This window comes from Eleutherodactylus coqui, chromosome 9 (genome assembly GCF_035609145.1).
Source record: "Eleutherodactylus coqui strain aEleCoq1 chromosome 9, aEleCoq1.hap1, whole genome shotgun sequence".
Lineage (NCBI taxonomy): Eukaryota > Metazoa > Chordata > Amphibia > Anura > Eleutherodactylidae > Eleutherodactylus > Eleutherodactylus coqui.
In genome coordinates, this window is record NC_089845.1 from 53,274,130 (window position 1) to 53,287,507 (window position 13,378).

General features: G+C 43.6%; 1 protein-coding gene across 5 annotated transcripts in view; it reads right to left on the reverse strand.

The window, feature by feature from the left end:
• Window positions 1-13,378, reverse strand: part of KIF13A (kinesin family member 13A) — a 180,549-nt gene that overhangs the window by 121,927 nt on the left and 45,244 nt on the right. For all 5 annotated transcript variants that reach the window (XM_066579407.1, XM_066579405.1, XM_066579406.1 and 2 more), the window contains exon 4: window positions 1,998-2,058. In XM_066579407.1, coding sequence (XP_066435504.1) covers window positions 1,998-2,058 — 61 coding nt within the window. The remainder of the gene's footprint in view (window positions 1-1,997; window positions 2,059-13,378) is intronic.

A 13,378-nucleotide genomic window follows, 5' to 3' on the forward strand; every position in this document is an offset into this window, starting at 1 on the left:
CCATGGACAACAAACAGCATGTGGTCTGTTTTATCTTCTCTCCGGCTGAACAATGGATTTTGTGCTCACCTTAAAATAATCGTTCAGTCGAAGTGTAAAAGATGGGAGCATTTACACACAACAGTTATTGCTCAAACTACGGCTTTTGAGAGAATTTTGAGCAATAAAAAATACGTGTAAATAGGCCTTAAACGAGCCTTCAGACATTGTTATTTGTTTCACTTTACATTCATTTGCATATATTGCCCAAGTTGAGATCTTCTGGCTGATGTCTATACAGGCAAGTTTGTTGATTTCCACATCTATGCGATACCCTGCTAGGGAGTATATTGGGTGTAACTGTAACCAATAGATGACCCTTTAACCATTCAATTAAGGGAGACACAGCCATGTGAGGGCTCTATGTGGCTTCTCAGACTTCTAGAACTGAAAAAGTCGAAGTAGGAAATTTTTTTAAGTGCACTAACTATTCTCTCTTTAGCAGGACATTTTCCAGAAGTCCTAAAGTAAAGAGGTAAACTGCAAATAACTATTAACAAGTGTCAAAAATTGCTGCTCTAAAACCATTTTTTAATCGGGACAGCCCCACAATATGGTACAGACTGCCCTACAAAGTGAACTAAAGTGTGCCCGATTAGCCTGCATAAATACCCCTTTTCTCAGTCTTTCAATTTTCCTGTACTCCTGACAACCCCAAATCAGAACTGTCCTAACTGGCACTGTGCAGGGGCCATAGTTACCGTATATACTCGAGTATAAGACAGGTTTTTCAGCACATTTTTTTGTGCTGAAAAAGCCCCCCTCGGGTTATACTCCAGTAAGGTAAAAAAAAGAAAAAAAGTTACACAACGCTGACGGCGGGGGAATTCAAAACGGAGCCCGGGAGATGACAGGGGGAGAAGTCTGAAGCAGCTTGATGCACCGCCAGGGAGACCATCGCTCCGGGGACACAGACGCCGGCTGAGAGGTGAGTATTGTTTTTTTTTTTTAACCTAGTATATAGTCGAGTATAGCTCGGCTTTTACCCAAGTCAAAACGTTTTACCATTTTTTCTGTGGTAAAACGTATTGACTTGGGTCGGCTAATACTTGAATATATACGGTAGAAAGTTTCAAAACAAGTTACACTTGGAAAAGCAGATTTAGAAAGGAACCCTGTTTCGCTGATAGGTTGACCTCAAAAGATCAATGACATTTCAGAACAACTCGTGCTTATGCAATAACTAGCAAAAAGTACAAATCACTTTATTTACCTAAAATAACATTTTTGCGCTTGAAAATCACTCAAAACTGCTGGAGACTAGAAATCTCCCTTTTTTTCTAATTTGCTGACCACTGCCCATTATCAGCTGAAGTCTGTCTTTAGGAGCAGAGAGAACTAGAGAGAACACAGGAAATGGAGTAGGGCGATAACTCATACTGCCCATAGAAATCTATGGAGAGGAGATAGGAAGGAGAACAAAGAGGCATGCTGCGGAGGCTAATGGTGAGCGATGTACTGTCCCACAACTACTGCTGTGTAGTGTCCTGTATGATTCGCCTTACTGTGAGAGTCTGCTACCCAGGAGATAGAGAATAGCAAGGATATTTTCTCTATGTCAGTGTCTGTAGCAATCTTAGCAGCAGCCTCCTCCCACCAGCTCAGGGACAACTGCTAAGTACATATAGGACACCCAGAGGGAAAAACTGGTGAAAATGTAGGACACAAAAGTCCTAGAATGGCCAGAGATAGCTTTATGCACGTGGCGACTTATTCCGAAAAGACATCTGAAGAGTCAGTTCCACTTTAAGTTGGACATATCTTTGCACGGTCATAATTACATAATGAATACAGATAATTATAATGATAAGGAGTACAGGTATACAGTTGTGTCTCACCGGATGACATTCTATAATTCATTATTTCTACTATTTTTGCTAATATTTCACATAGGATCTAAGAATAGGTTTCTCAAAGTGATGTGAATTTCATCAGAAGATCAGCACTTTGTGTTATACCTGCATATTTCTCTATATTTTTCTCATCCATCGACCAGAAGCAGTAATCGAATGCAAATACCTGTAAAGGAGGAGAAAAATGACAATGTTAGCTGAGACTTTGCTAGTGTAGAGATTTTAGTTGTCAATAGATGGACTCTACAGCAGTTACAAAGTGTCCAAATTAACGGCAGTTAGTTTAGTTTCAGGACACATTCAAGTACACCTCTGGCATCATCTAGGTCACCAATAGTTGATCAGCGGGCTCCGCCACTCGGATTCCCCATAGATCAGCTGATCGCTGGGCGCACCGTCAGGGCAGATGGCGCTGTCAATATTGCATCAGCCTGGCTTGATACTGCAGACAGCGCTATCTGCTTCCAGCGCTGTCCACACTGACTGTTGGCTGGCAATCAGCTGATTAGTGAAGATCCAGAGCAGCGGATCCCCGCTGATCAACTATTACTGACCAGTCCTGAGGATAAGTCATCAATAGCAAAAGTCCTGGATAACCCTTTAATCTCAGGGGTTAGCATTAGGCACCAGTTAAGCCGGGCTCACATGACCGTGTTTACCTCTCGTGTGCAAGCATGCAGGAAGTGCAAAAGGACATGCGTGCTTGCTGCATGCTGCCAATCCCCATATACTATGCGCACAAAATACGTGCCAAGATAGGACAAGCCGCTATTTTCTTTGTGCAAATAATATGCTACCGAAAGAAAATGCAGGTGTAAGTGGCCCAATAGAAGTCAATGGACTATTAACATTGCGCAACACACAATGACTATATCCCCCTGTGAGACCGGCCTTACAGACTTGGCATTTGCTTGTAAACAATAAGATTAAAAAATATATATATATATAATGTAACAAATGTTCAGCAGCAATGAGCAACAACAAGCAGATATACAAATCAAAACTGTTACATTATAGGCTTCTTGTGCGACCCCTGCCTTGGGACTGTGCACACAATTCTTGCCAATTACCAGTATGGGGCACTTTAATTCCCCTAATAAATAATTTTAGGGAAAGAATCAAATAATTTTAGAGAAAATTCATATTTTGTGTCCCTAAAACTTGCATTATAAACATTTTAAATGAGCCCATTCTGCCATCCATTCTACAGAATACTTCATTGCCATGTGCCAACATGACGAAGACGTAGGTGCAGCAGAATGCACCCCTTCAACTGAAAAGGTGAAGTCTTCCGCAGGTCTGTTGTAAAAACTGCAATGAAATGGTGCGGATTTGTGCACCGTTTTTGGTGCAGATTTACACCAAAATCTGAGGCTCACATTATGTGGCGTATTGTGGTGCGGATTCACACCAAAATTGGCATCATGTAAACGTATCATTAAATAGGTTTTCCCACTACAGTAGGGCAAGTGATGGCATAGATCACTAAGATTTACCATCTAATGCTGATGAATCATTTTCTGGGTGCCAGGACCACCACGGATCGTTACAATAAAGAGAGTTTGTACCCCTAGTTAAAAGGATATTCCCATCTAAGCCATGCATAGTATATGCCACAAATGTTTAATAGATGCAGGTCCCACCCAGCTCTAGAAATGGGGTCCCCAGCCGGACCCTGTCCTGGCTCAGCTCCACTACTTGAGGTGGCCAGGATTACAAAAACCGATGAACTGACTCATCTACTGGTTTCTGCAACTGAAGGAATTGGAAGATATAGAAACAGCATGGCACAACCAGCTACATCGTTTCCGTTCGTCTCACAAGTCACTGTGCTACAATGTTTCCATAACTTCTGTTCACTTCTATAGGAGTTCTGGAAACAAATGTAAAAGAGCCACTTTGGCTGTTTCCATAGTCCCGGCTACCGTTGACCATGACATAGTGGTATTCCCATCTTAGACACGACTGGCTGAAATGGGATTCCTCCTTTAACCCTTTCCAATCCACTGTCTGACGTCTAAAGACATTCTGATTGAAGGCTGTACAGTTTCTGATGTCGGAAGACGTCCGGCAGGGTATTCTTACTGTATAATACTGGCCATTCTGTTGTCAGGGGCCTCTCCAGCATGTCCAATACCGCAGTGCAGGCTCTAGCCAGCAGGTGGCGCCATCGTATAATGACAGAAAGAGAAAACCCCCTAGGAAACCCTGAATCCAAAATTGGATTGCAAAGGGTTAAACCTAGCATCTCCTTGACTGATCCTACATCCACAGCAACACTCCAGATCAGCTGTTGTACTGCATACTACATCACAGCCCCATTCACTTGAATGCAATGGTGTTGCAGTTCGGTGCACAGCAGGTGGCCCGAAGTCTCACTTTGTAGGAGAAATGCAGAAATGACATAAATCATGATATAGCAAAAATAATAAAAATGTTCTAGATTGACAAAAAAATCTGGTATTTTTCTTTCTTATCCGTCTGCTTGTAGCAAAATAGATATCACAATACAAATACCCTCTTTGTGTGGGCACTGAGGAGGTCACAAATCATTAACCAGGTCAACTAAAAGCAAACATTTTATTTGCAGGAACCCACAAATAAAGAATTTCTGAAAACACTCCATCAGACAAGATGCATCCAGCGAGAATCAGAACAATTATCATTCAGTGTTAATGCCCAACTGAACGACCGACGAGAAATAGTTGGCTTTTTGTTCGTCGTTCAGTTTGTGCATGCAGAAACTGAACGACGATCAGTCCGTATAAACAGTCAGTCGTCCACTTATGAACAACTGCCTGTTCACTGTGAACGAAGGTGGGAGGACCGGAGCGATCTCCGACCCGCCTCGCCTCCATTCACTAAGCGACGATCGTTCTAGTGTAAAAGCGCAGAAGTGATTATCGCTGTGACGAGTTATCGGGTATCTGTGGCCAACAGGTCGCCCTCAGAGCAGCACATAGTGTCTTAGACGGCCGACACATACTAATGCACAGTGTGCATCAGGTAGTCAGACGAGCCGTGTAGCCATTTTTGTTTCTCTAGGATTGGAGGGTGACTTTAACCCTTTCCAATCCACTGTCTGACCTCTGAAGAAATTATGAGTTAAGGCTGTACAGCTCCGATGTTGGAAGACATCCGTCGGGGTTCTCTTATAGTATATTGCCAGCCTCTCTGCTGTCGGAGCCTATCCAACGTGTCACCTCATGCAGTACTGGCTTTAGCCAGCATATAGCGCCGTTGTATAACGGCAGAAAAAGAGTAAGACCCCTAGGAAAACCAGGATACAAATTGGATTGGAAAGGGTTAAAGGTGTAAAAAAAATAATAAAAAACCTGGATATATCCCTGACCTCTTCCCAACCTGTAAAAGCTTAATAAATCGAATAAAACTGCATAAAAGCAGTTTTTTGGAAGCAATGATTATGTTAGATATGTAAAAACCTACAGTGATCTCTATAACGTTGTAGGAGTCTTTCCCCAACTAACACATAACTTAAAAGGAATCCCGATATAAAAGCAATGACATTTGGAAAAAACAGCAGAGTATGTTACAGCAAGTAATTGGAAGCCTTCCAGAGATCTTTTGATGAACGTTTTCAGTCTTTTGAGAAGAGGAAACCACTCATTTTTACAGAAAGAACAGCCTCCCAAGAAAAAAAATCTCATAATATGACCTGAGACATGCAGTGACAGAGACGCACAAAAATTCCATTGTTCAAGAGCTGGGCACTCACTGAGCCAGTAGACGAGGAGCTCGAACAAAGCACAACAAGAAGCGGGGTCAGCGGAGATCATCTTTCTATATGTCTGCTTTCATCCATCACAGCTTCACAAGGCCAGGGATACTGGAACAGCATGGCCATAGTGAAATCAGACTTGCCAACTCCTGGGGAGAATCCCAGACCTCCTCAACCCCTAAAAGTATCCTAACAAAGCCTGGAGCCTGATAGGAATTAGTGCCAGGAGAGAAACACTGCTTATGGGGGCACTCTGGCACAGTTTATGGGGGCGCTCCTTAAGGACACTTTCTTCTGACTTATGGGTCCCATATAGTCATGAGAAAAACTATGTACAGTCTCTTTGAATTCTATGGTTTTACGTTATCTGCACATACTAAGAAACATTTGACCCTTAAAATTAGGTAAATATAACCTCAGATGAACACCACCACATAATAAATTACACCATATCATTATTTAACAAAAAAAAAGGCCAAAATGCAAACACAGTGTGTGAAAAATGTAGTACATCTTCACTGCTTTCATAGAAATTAAAACGATAAGCAGCAGTCAGGTGCTTCCAATCCAATGCCCTTAAGAACTGATATCAGCAAACCTCTGCAAAAGCAGAAGTTTTAGCAGTTTGCTGGTCTGGAGCATTCAGGAGTTTGTGTTGACACGATGCCAAAGAGGAAAGACATCAGCAAAGACTTACATGAACAATCATTGCTGCCCGTCAATCTGGAAAGGGTTATCAGGCTTTTTCTGAGCAATTTGGAGTCCATCATTTTACAGTTAGAAAGATTTTATAAGTTTTTCTCACAACCGTACCTTCAATAGCTGTAGGCCAAATGTTAATTTGACCAGCAACTCCTCCTCCCAACTACCTCACACACATGTAATCTAGGCTTGGTAGAGTGTTCACATCTTTTCTTCGGGGAGAAGGGGTGAAGCCACTCCCATGCACTTCTGGTGGCAGCTTATCTCCCTTGAGAACAAAATTATCGGAGATTAATATATAATATGGTCGATCCTTTCTTCAACACCATCTGTTAGGGGACAGTCAGGAAACCCAGAGTCCTAAAACAGTTAAGCTGGTCCCCCTGAAATAATCAGCTTTGGCTGACCCTTCTCTAACACTTATGGAGGCCTTTAGGCCAGTACTGCAAGCCATTATCCAGAACTACTTTTAACTTTATGGGTGGAACTTTCTTCTCTTTTCTTCTCTAGCCCCTCTTGTGCATTATTGTCTGTAGCCACAACTGTGGCGCTATCAGAACACCAAACTCCCAAGTTACAAAGCCCAGAAACATCATCATTTGGAGCAGAAGGGGGCATCACACAGTAAAAATGACTGCAATCACGTTACTCGACATGCAGTACGGATTGTATAAGCCAAATAGCAATTTGCATAGCATAGCAGTATGCCATAGCAAGTGTAAAATGCAAATATAGGTTTAAGTTCATAATTGAATGCAGCAGCACCGATCTTCGCGTACATTAATATACCGCTGAAAACGTATGGCTCCTTTAATTTTGGAATCATCAGTAACATCCAGGATAATTGAGACATTTCTAAAATAATCAAGGGCCAACTTCATTACTTAAACACTCTTGAGCAATGATGCCCTGACTGACTTTGCAATCTAAAAGCAGAAATAGGAGTCATAATAGACGGATTATAAAAGTAGTGCAAAAGCAAGCAGGGGATGAGGTATAGGCAACAAGGGAATGCTTAGGAAAGTCATGCTTAATTGCCTTCTGTTGAGCCCATCTATAAAAAGCACAAGCATGTGAGTACCATAGCTGAGAGCATTCCAAGCACAACAGCTTAAGAGTCCATTCATTCTCTTACTGTGTATGGGCCTTGTGTCTTAGAATGCTTCGGCCACCATTAACCTGTCTGGACATGTCGATTCATAAAGCTGAATTAAGCCTATATACTGGAAACATTCTCAAATGTAGCATTTGATAGCAATAATATTAATATGTAAGGGAATAGTTTAGAACATAAACCCAGAGGAAATAAGCAGAACTTGGGTTCTCGTCTGCGTTGGAACCTCCAGTTGAAGAACTGGAATAAGAAGAACTTGGGTTCTCGTCTGCGTTGGAACCTCCAGTTGAAGATTCCGTCACAGATCCGGCACGAAATACTGGAAGAAAAAAACGTTGCATACATGCAGCGCTTCTTCTTCCAGCTAAAAGCCGGGCAGCTGAGCGGAAAGTCAACAGACCCCATTACAGTCAATGGGGTCTGTCCAGCTCCATCCTACGACGTTTGACCACGGACATACCACCTTTCCTGCTTCCCGAGCGGAGCAGGAAAGTGAACCCCCAACATAGGCGTGAAACCACCCTAAAATGATCGCTTTAAAATTAGCAAAATTCATTCTATACTGTCCAAACATAATGATACTCTTAGGCCGGCTACACGCGGGGGGATTAGCATAGCAGAATCGGGAGTGGGCGTCCACCGCCAGATTCTACAGCAAATACCGCCCATAGCATGCTATAAAAAAAAGGCGTTTCCCTCTACACGGGCAGACACCAATTGCAATTTTCCGCTTGCGGAGGAAATATTCCGGCATTTGAAGTCAATGGAAGCAGTCCGACCCACGGCATTTTCGCAATGACACTGTGGAAAGGTTGCGGATTCCGCATCATTGACGTCGCGGGGAAAAGCAGGGATTTGAGGGGAGGGGGAACACAACTGTACTGCGCATGTCTGATGGCTCGCCGTAAAGACCATCTGCAGTACAGAAAGAAGTAGAACTGTCAGCTATACGCGGATGCTGGCCAGGCACAGGGTCGGATTCCTCTTCGGCTCCTGCATGCGGAATCTGACGCGGTCGTGTGCAGCCGGCCTTACTCTCACCACAGCATGGCCAAATAGTTCATCTCACTCTACATAAGAGCTTCTTCCCACTAGCATTAATGATTTCCATTCCTCCGTTCCATTTTAAGAGCAGAGAAAGAGAAACGGAAATCAAACGGAATTAAACATTTCCGTCCCCCCCCCCCCCCCATTAATTTCAATAGGTTTAAAAAAAAGGAAATGTTTAATTCTGTAAAGTTTTAAAATGGAAGGGAGACGAAACTAAATAGTCAGGAAATCACTAATACCAGTGTGAACAAGTCCTGAATGGAATTCCCCATTACACTAAGCGATGACATATCATGTGCCATCACTAACAGATTGGTGAGGTCCAACTGCTGGCATGTCCACCAAACACTGACTGAAGCGCTGGCAGAGAAGCCTCTTAATTTCTCTGCAAAATGATCATTTCAACCAGGGACCACTAGAGAAAACCCAACCCCATCCAAGAGACCAGTACTGCGCACAATGGCGGGTTGGGAGTAATGCGGTGCACAGGGAAGCTCAGAAGGGGCTGCTCTACTGCAGAAGTGACTGGAGCCCCTATAATCAGAAAGCAATGGCATGCCCTAGTAATATGCCATAATATGGACAAAACCCTGTGTTCTAATAGTGCATGGAGGCCGTATAGTTCCTTAGTACTCTCAGTATCCTGTCGTACTGGCTCCGTCAGGTGCCGGATGTATGGAGAGAATTTCCTCTGGAAGCAATGCTTCTAGAGGTGAACATCTCTGCACATAAGACATCTGATGGAGCATGCAAACATTTTTTTTTATAAATTTTGCGCCATTTTTAACCCTTATTTCACCTCCAATTGGTGACAGTGAACATGCCCTTACAGTATGTCTTGCAATTACTTTCTGCGACTCTAAGAAGGTAACACTCCCAATACCTATTTAGTACTTGGGTGCCGGAAAGTATGTGGAATCTGGTCTGAACTCCACAAGGGCAGGGAACGCTCCGGCAAATCATAGGTCACAAATATTTGCTCTCTGAGCAGAGAAAATAATCTGTGGTCTCCGCTGTTCTGTTCGATAGTGAAGCAGCTGCTGAAAGAATTTGACTCATCCCACGAAATTCCAGGAGGATTTAAGTGTTATGTGCTGTGCGCACCAGCAATCTGCAGCTTCGCTCTGCCCATTCTTCATTGACTTATCCCACCGTCTGTTCTTGATAGGGTGCGGAATTCCCTCAAAAGTAAACTTAGCAAATACACAGAGGGGAAGTTCCCAAACTTCTCCTCTAGTTATATGGTGCAAGCACTTAGGAGCAAGACAATAAAAAGGCCCTATAGTGTTTAATACATTTTCTATGTAACCAAGTCTTTCAAAAATTGTAGGTATTTTTGTGCCCTTTTGCATATAATTGGGAGAAAAGTAGTATGGAAAGGGGTGTTTAGAACCAAAAACATTGGCCAAATCAGAATGAGGATGGGAAGAAAGAATTGCCCACATAGCATTCAGTGTGCATGCTTGGCATTTACCCTGCAAAATGCTGCCGAAGTATACCGTATATACTCGAGTATTAGCCGACCCGAGTATAAGCCGAGTCAATAAGTTTCACCACAAAAAACTGGTAAAGCTTATTGACTCGAGTATAAGCCGAGCTATACTCCAGTATATACTAGGTAAAAAAAAAACCTCCATACTCACCTCCCAGCCGGCGTCTGTGCGACAAGCTGCTTGAATTCTCCCTGCTGTAATCCCCCGCTGTCCTCTCTTCTTGGCTCTGTCAGTGCTGTGATTGGATTGAGCGCTAGCCAATCACAGCTGGCGCTCGATCCAATCACAGCAGGGGATTTCAAAGCCGAGCAGGGAGAATTTTAAAGCTGCTGGATTGGCTGTGAATGATCGAGAACAGGCTGTGATTGGCCGGCGCTCGATCCAAGCACAGCTCCTACTTACACAGCACTGACGGCGGGGGATGACAGAGCCGAGAAAAGAGGACGGCGGGGGATGACAGTGGAGAGAATTCAAGCAGCCTGCCACACCGCCGCCGGAGACACAGACACCAGCTGAGAGGTAAGTATGGAGGGTTTTTTTTAAGCCTTCCCTGACTCTAGTATAAGCCGAGGGGGCTTTTTCAGCACAAAAAAAAATGTGCTGAAAAACTAGGCTTATACTCGAGTATATACAGTACATCTTAAAAAAAAAAAGTGTCGTTTTGGTATACATCTGGCTGATATGCCTTGACATACCTTTTTTCCAACTATATTGAAAAGTGGCATGCCACAATGAAAAAAACTTTTTAAAAAAGTGCACCGTGTGGTATAAGGCTTTTTGCTTTACTGAGGGAGTCTATATGTGTTGTTGTGCTACATACCAGGATAGAAATGCATAGATGAACTAGGGCTAGAAGAGAGCCTTAGTTCTATAGCCTCACTACTTAGGGAAGTCTCCAGGTATTACATGGCGGGATCGTTAAGAATTACCATTACATCATTACAGCGATGCCTAGCTTTGCATATCCAACACAAACTCCATCTATTATATCAGCTACACATTACCTTTTCCACTGGGAAAGAAAACCAACTTTCTAATGGAAGATATATTACACAGTGAATCACAGCATTTCATTCTCTACGACATCCACAGAAACCTACACTTTAAACGTCTTGTGCCAAAGTTTAGCTTGATTCTTAATGGCCACATTAAAATGTCATGGTTTATAACGCTCCGTACAATGAGGCCTTGGTCGAAGCAGCAAGAAGCAGGTAGTGGGAGGCCAAATCAAGTTGTGGCTCACGGCTTTATTAAAGGCTATCCGTCACCAGAAGGAGATTTTGTTGTCTAAGGGGAAGTTTAATGTTGTAATAAACTTTTCCTTAAAATTCTGCACTGTTCCCACATGGTCACCAGAGACACTCGCCGCATCACATGACGTGACTAAAGCGGTCAATCAGCGCCTGCCGCAGTGATGTCACTATGAACTACAGATTACCAACATAGATGATGGTTTCTGTGGTCGTGTAATGCAGTATTGTATGACAAGTCAAGAAGGGGTGAAGGACCGTGTGCTACAAACTTTTAAAGGGATGGATGTATGGACTAAATTTTTTTTTTTTCAATTGTAAGCCTATGCAGAAAACCTCTTTAGGCCTTACACACAAGGACGGCTTTGCATTGCGGAATCCGGAGCGGGATTCTGTCTCCAGATTCTGCAGCAAATCCAGCCCAAAGCATGCTATGAAAAAACGTGATTTCCTGCCCACGAGCGGAAAACGATTGCGGTTTTCCACTTGCGAAGGAGAAATTGCAGCATGCTATGATTTTGCATGAGCTACGCACGGCCGGCTTCCATTGATGTCAATGGAAGCCATCCATCAATCATTATTGCAGAATGGTTGCATAAATGGCGTCATCGCAATAGTGACAGCATGGTGTCCTCTGTACTGCGCATGTGCACTGGCGCTCTGGCAGGCACATGCGCAGCAGAGGAGTAGACGGCAAAGAGGTAAGCTGGGGTCACCGGGTCACACTCCACTGCAGGAATCCTGCATGCGGGGTCCGACCCGCCCGTGTGCAGGCGGCCTAAAATTAAACCTGTCATCACCTAGGAGCACCATAAACTAAAGTTATGGTGCTCATAGGACAGGACCCAAGGAGTCTGGAAATGTGCTTTGCATACTTACACGAGTCCCAATTCCTATGCTGTCGAACGTGGAAGTTGGCGTGGGACAATGCAGCAAATGATCTTGGCAGGCTGTGCGAGCACCTATAGAGAACAATGCTTGTGGTTCCAATAGGAGTGAAGCCTGCCCCTAACACTTCCATCCCTGACTGCCAGTGACTGCCAGTGACTGCACTGGCATTGGGTCGGACGAGCAGCTGATTGGCACGGATCGCGAGCGGAGACCACCTAACCAGGGATCACCATTTATAAAAGCCGGAATACCCGTTTAGTGACCTGGTAAATGGGAACGAAATTAAAGTGTCAATTTTTGCTGGTGACATAAAACTTTGTAGGATCCTTAAAACTCAGCAAGACTATAAACTATTACAGGAAGACCCGGACAAGCTCTCCGCAAGGACAAGAACGCAGCAGATGAATTTTAAACATAGATAAGTTTGAAGTGACGCGCCTGGGCTGCAGGAATTACTGCAGATATATACAGCATCAAAGTACTTCTGCATGCAAGTTCTCCGCAGCTACTAACGGCACCTCTTCCCATAAGTGACAGTCCCTGGGAAAGGAGTGTCTATCACTACTCTATGCGGCCGTCAGCGAGTGTCTGACAGCTTCCCTTGGAATTCGTCTTTATGCAAGGGATTTGGCATTTTCTATCAGAACAAGAAGCAAAGCTCATACCTCATACTGACAGGCAGAATGCGGGGTTGGTCGGGTCAGGAAAGCTAAGGGCTTGTTCATCAGTACTAGGGCTTTCCATCTCTCTGTTCCATTTTTTGGAGGAGAGAAACGGAATTAAAATTGAAAGGAAAAAAAAAAAAGTTTCCTTTTTTTAACTCCACAGATTTCAATGTTTCTTTAAAAAAATAAAAAAATAATTCTGTTCTTTCAGTTTGTTCTTTCTGTCAGAAAAAGTCCAGACGGGGAGGATTGGCAGCAGAATTTACAGTAGCAGGAAAATAGATGAGATTTTGAAAATGTCGTCCACAAGATGCGGAAATAATCCGCACAAAATCCGTGTGGAAATTGCCATGTGGTGCGAAATTCACCTCTTCTCAATGAGGGGGTGAATTCAGCATAGGCATACGCAATAACAGCTTCAAAATACGCACCAAATGGTGTGTGTGGGGGGGGGGGGGTCTTGAGGCAGGCTTTCCGCTGCTACAGAATGCCCGAAGCAAATCAGCCCCCATGTGGACCCAATCTTAGGTTTCTGGGTTTCTTAATGGAACAAATAGCTCTGCAGACTGCGCCCTTTGTTAG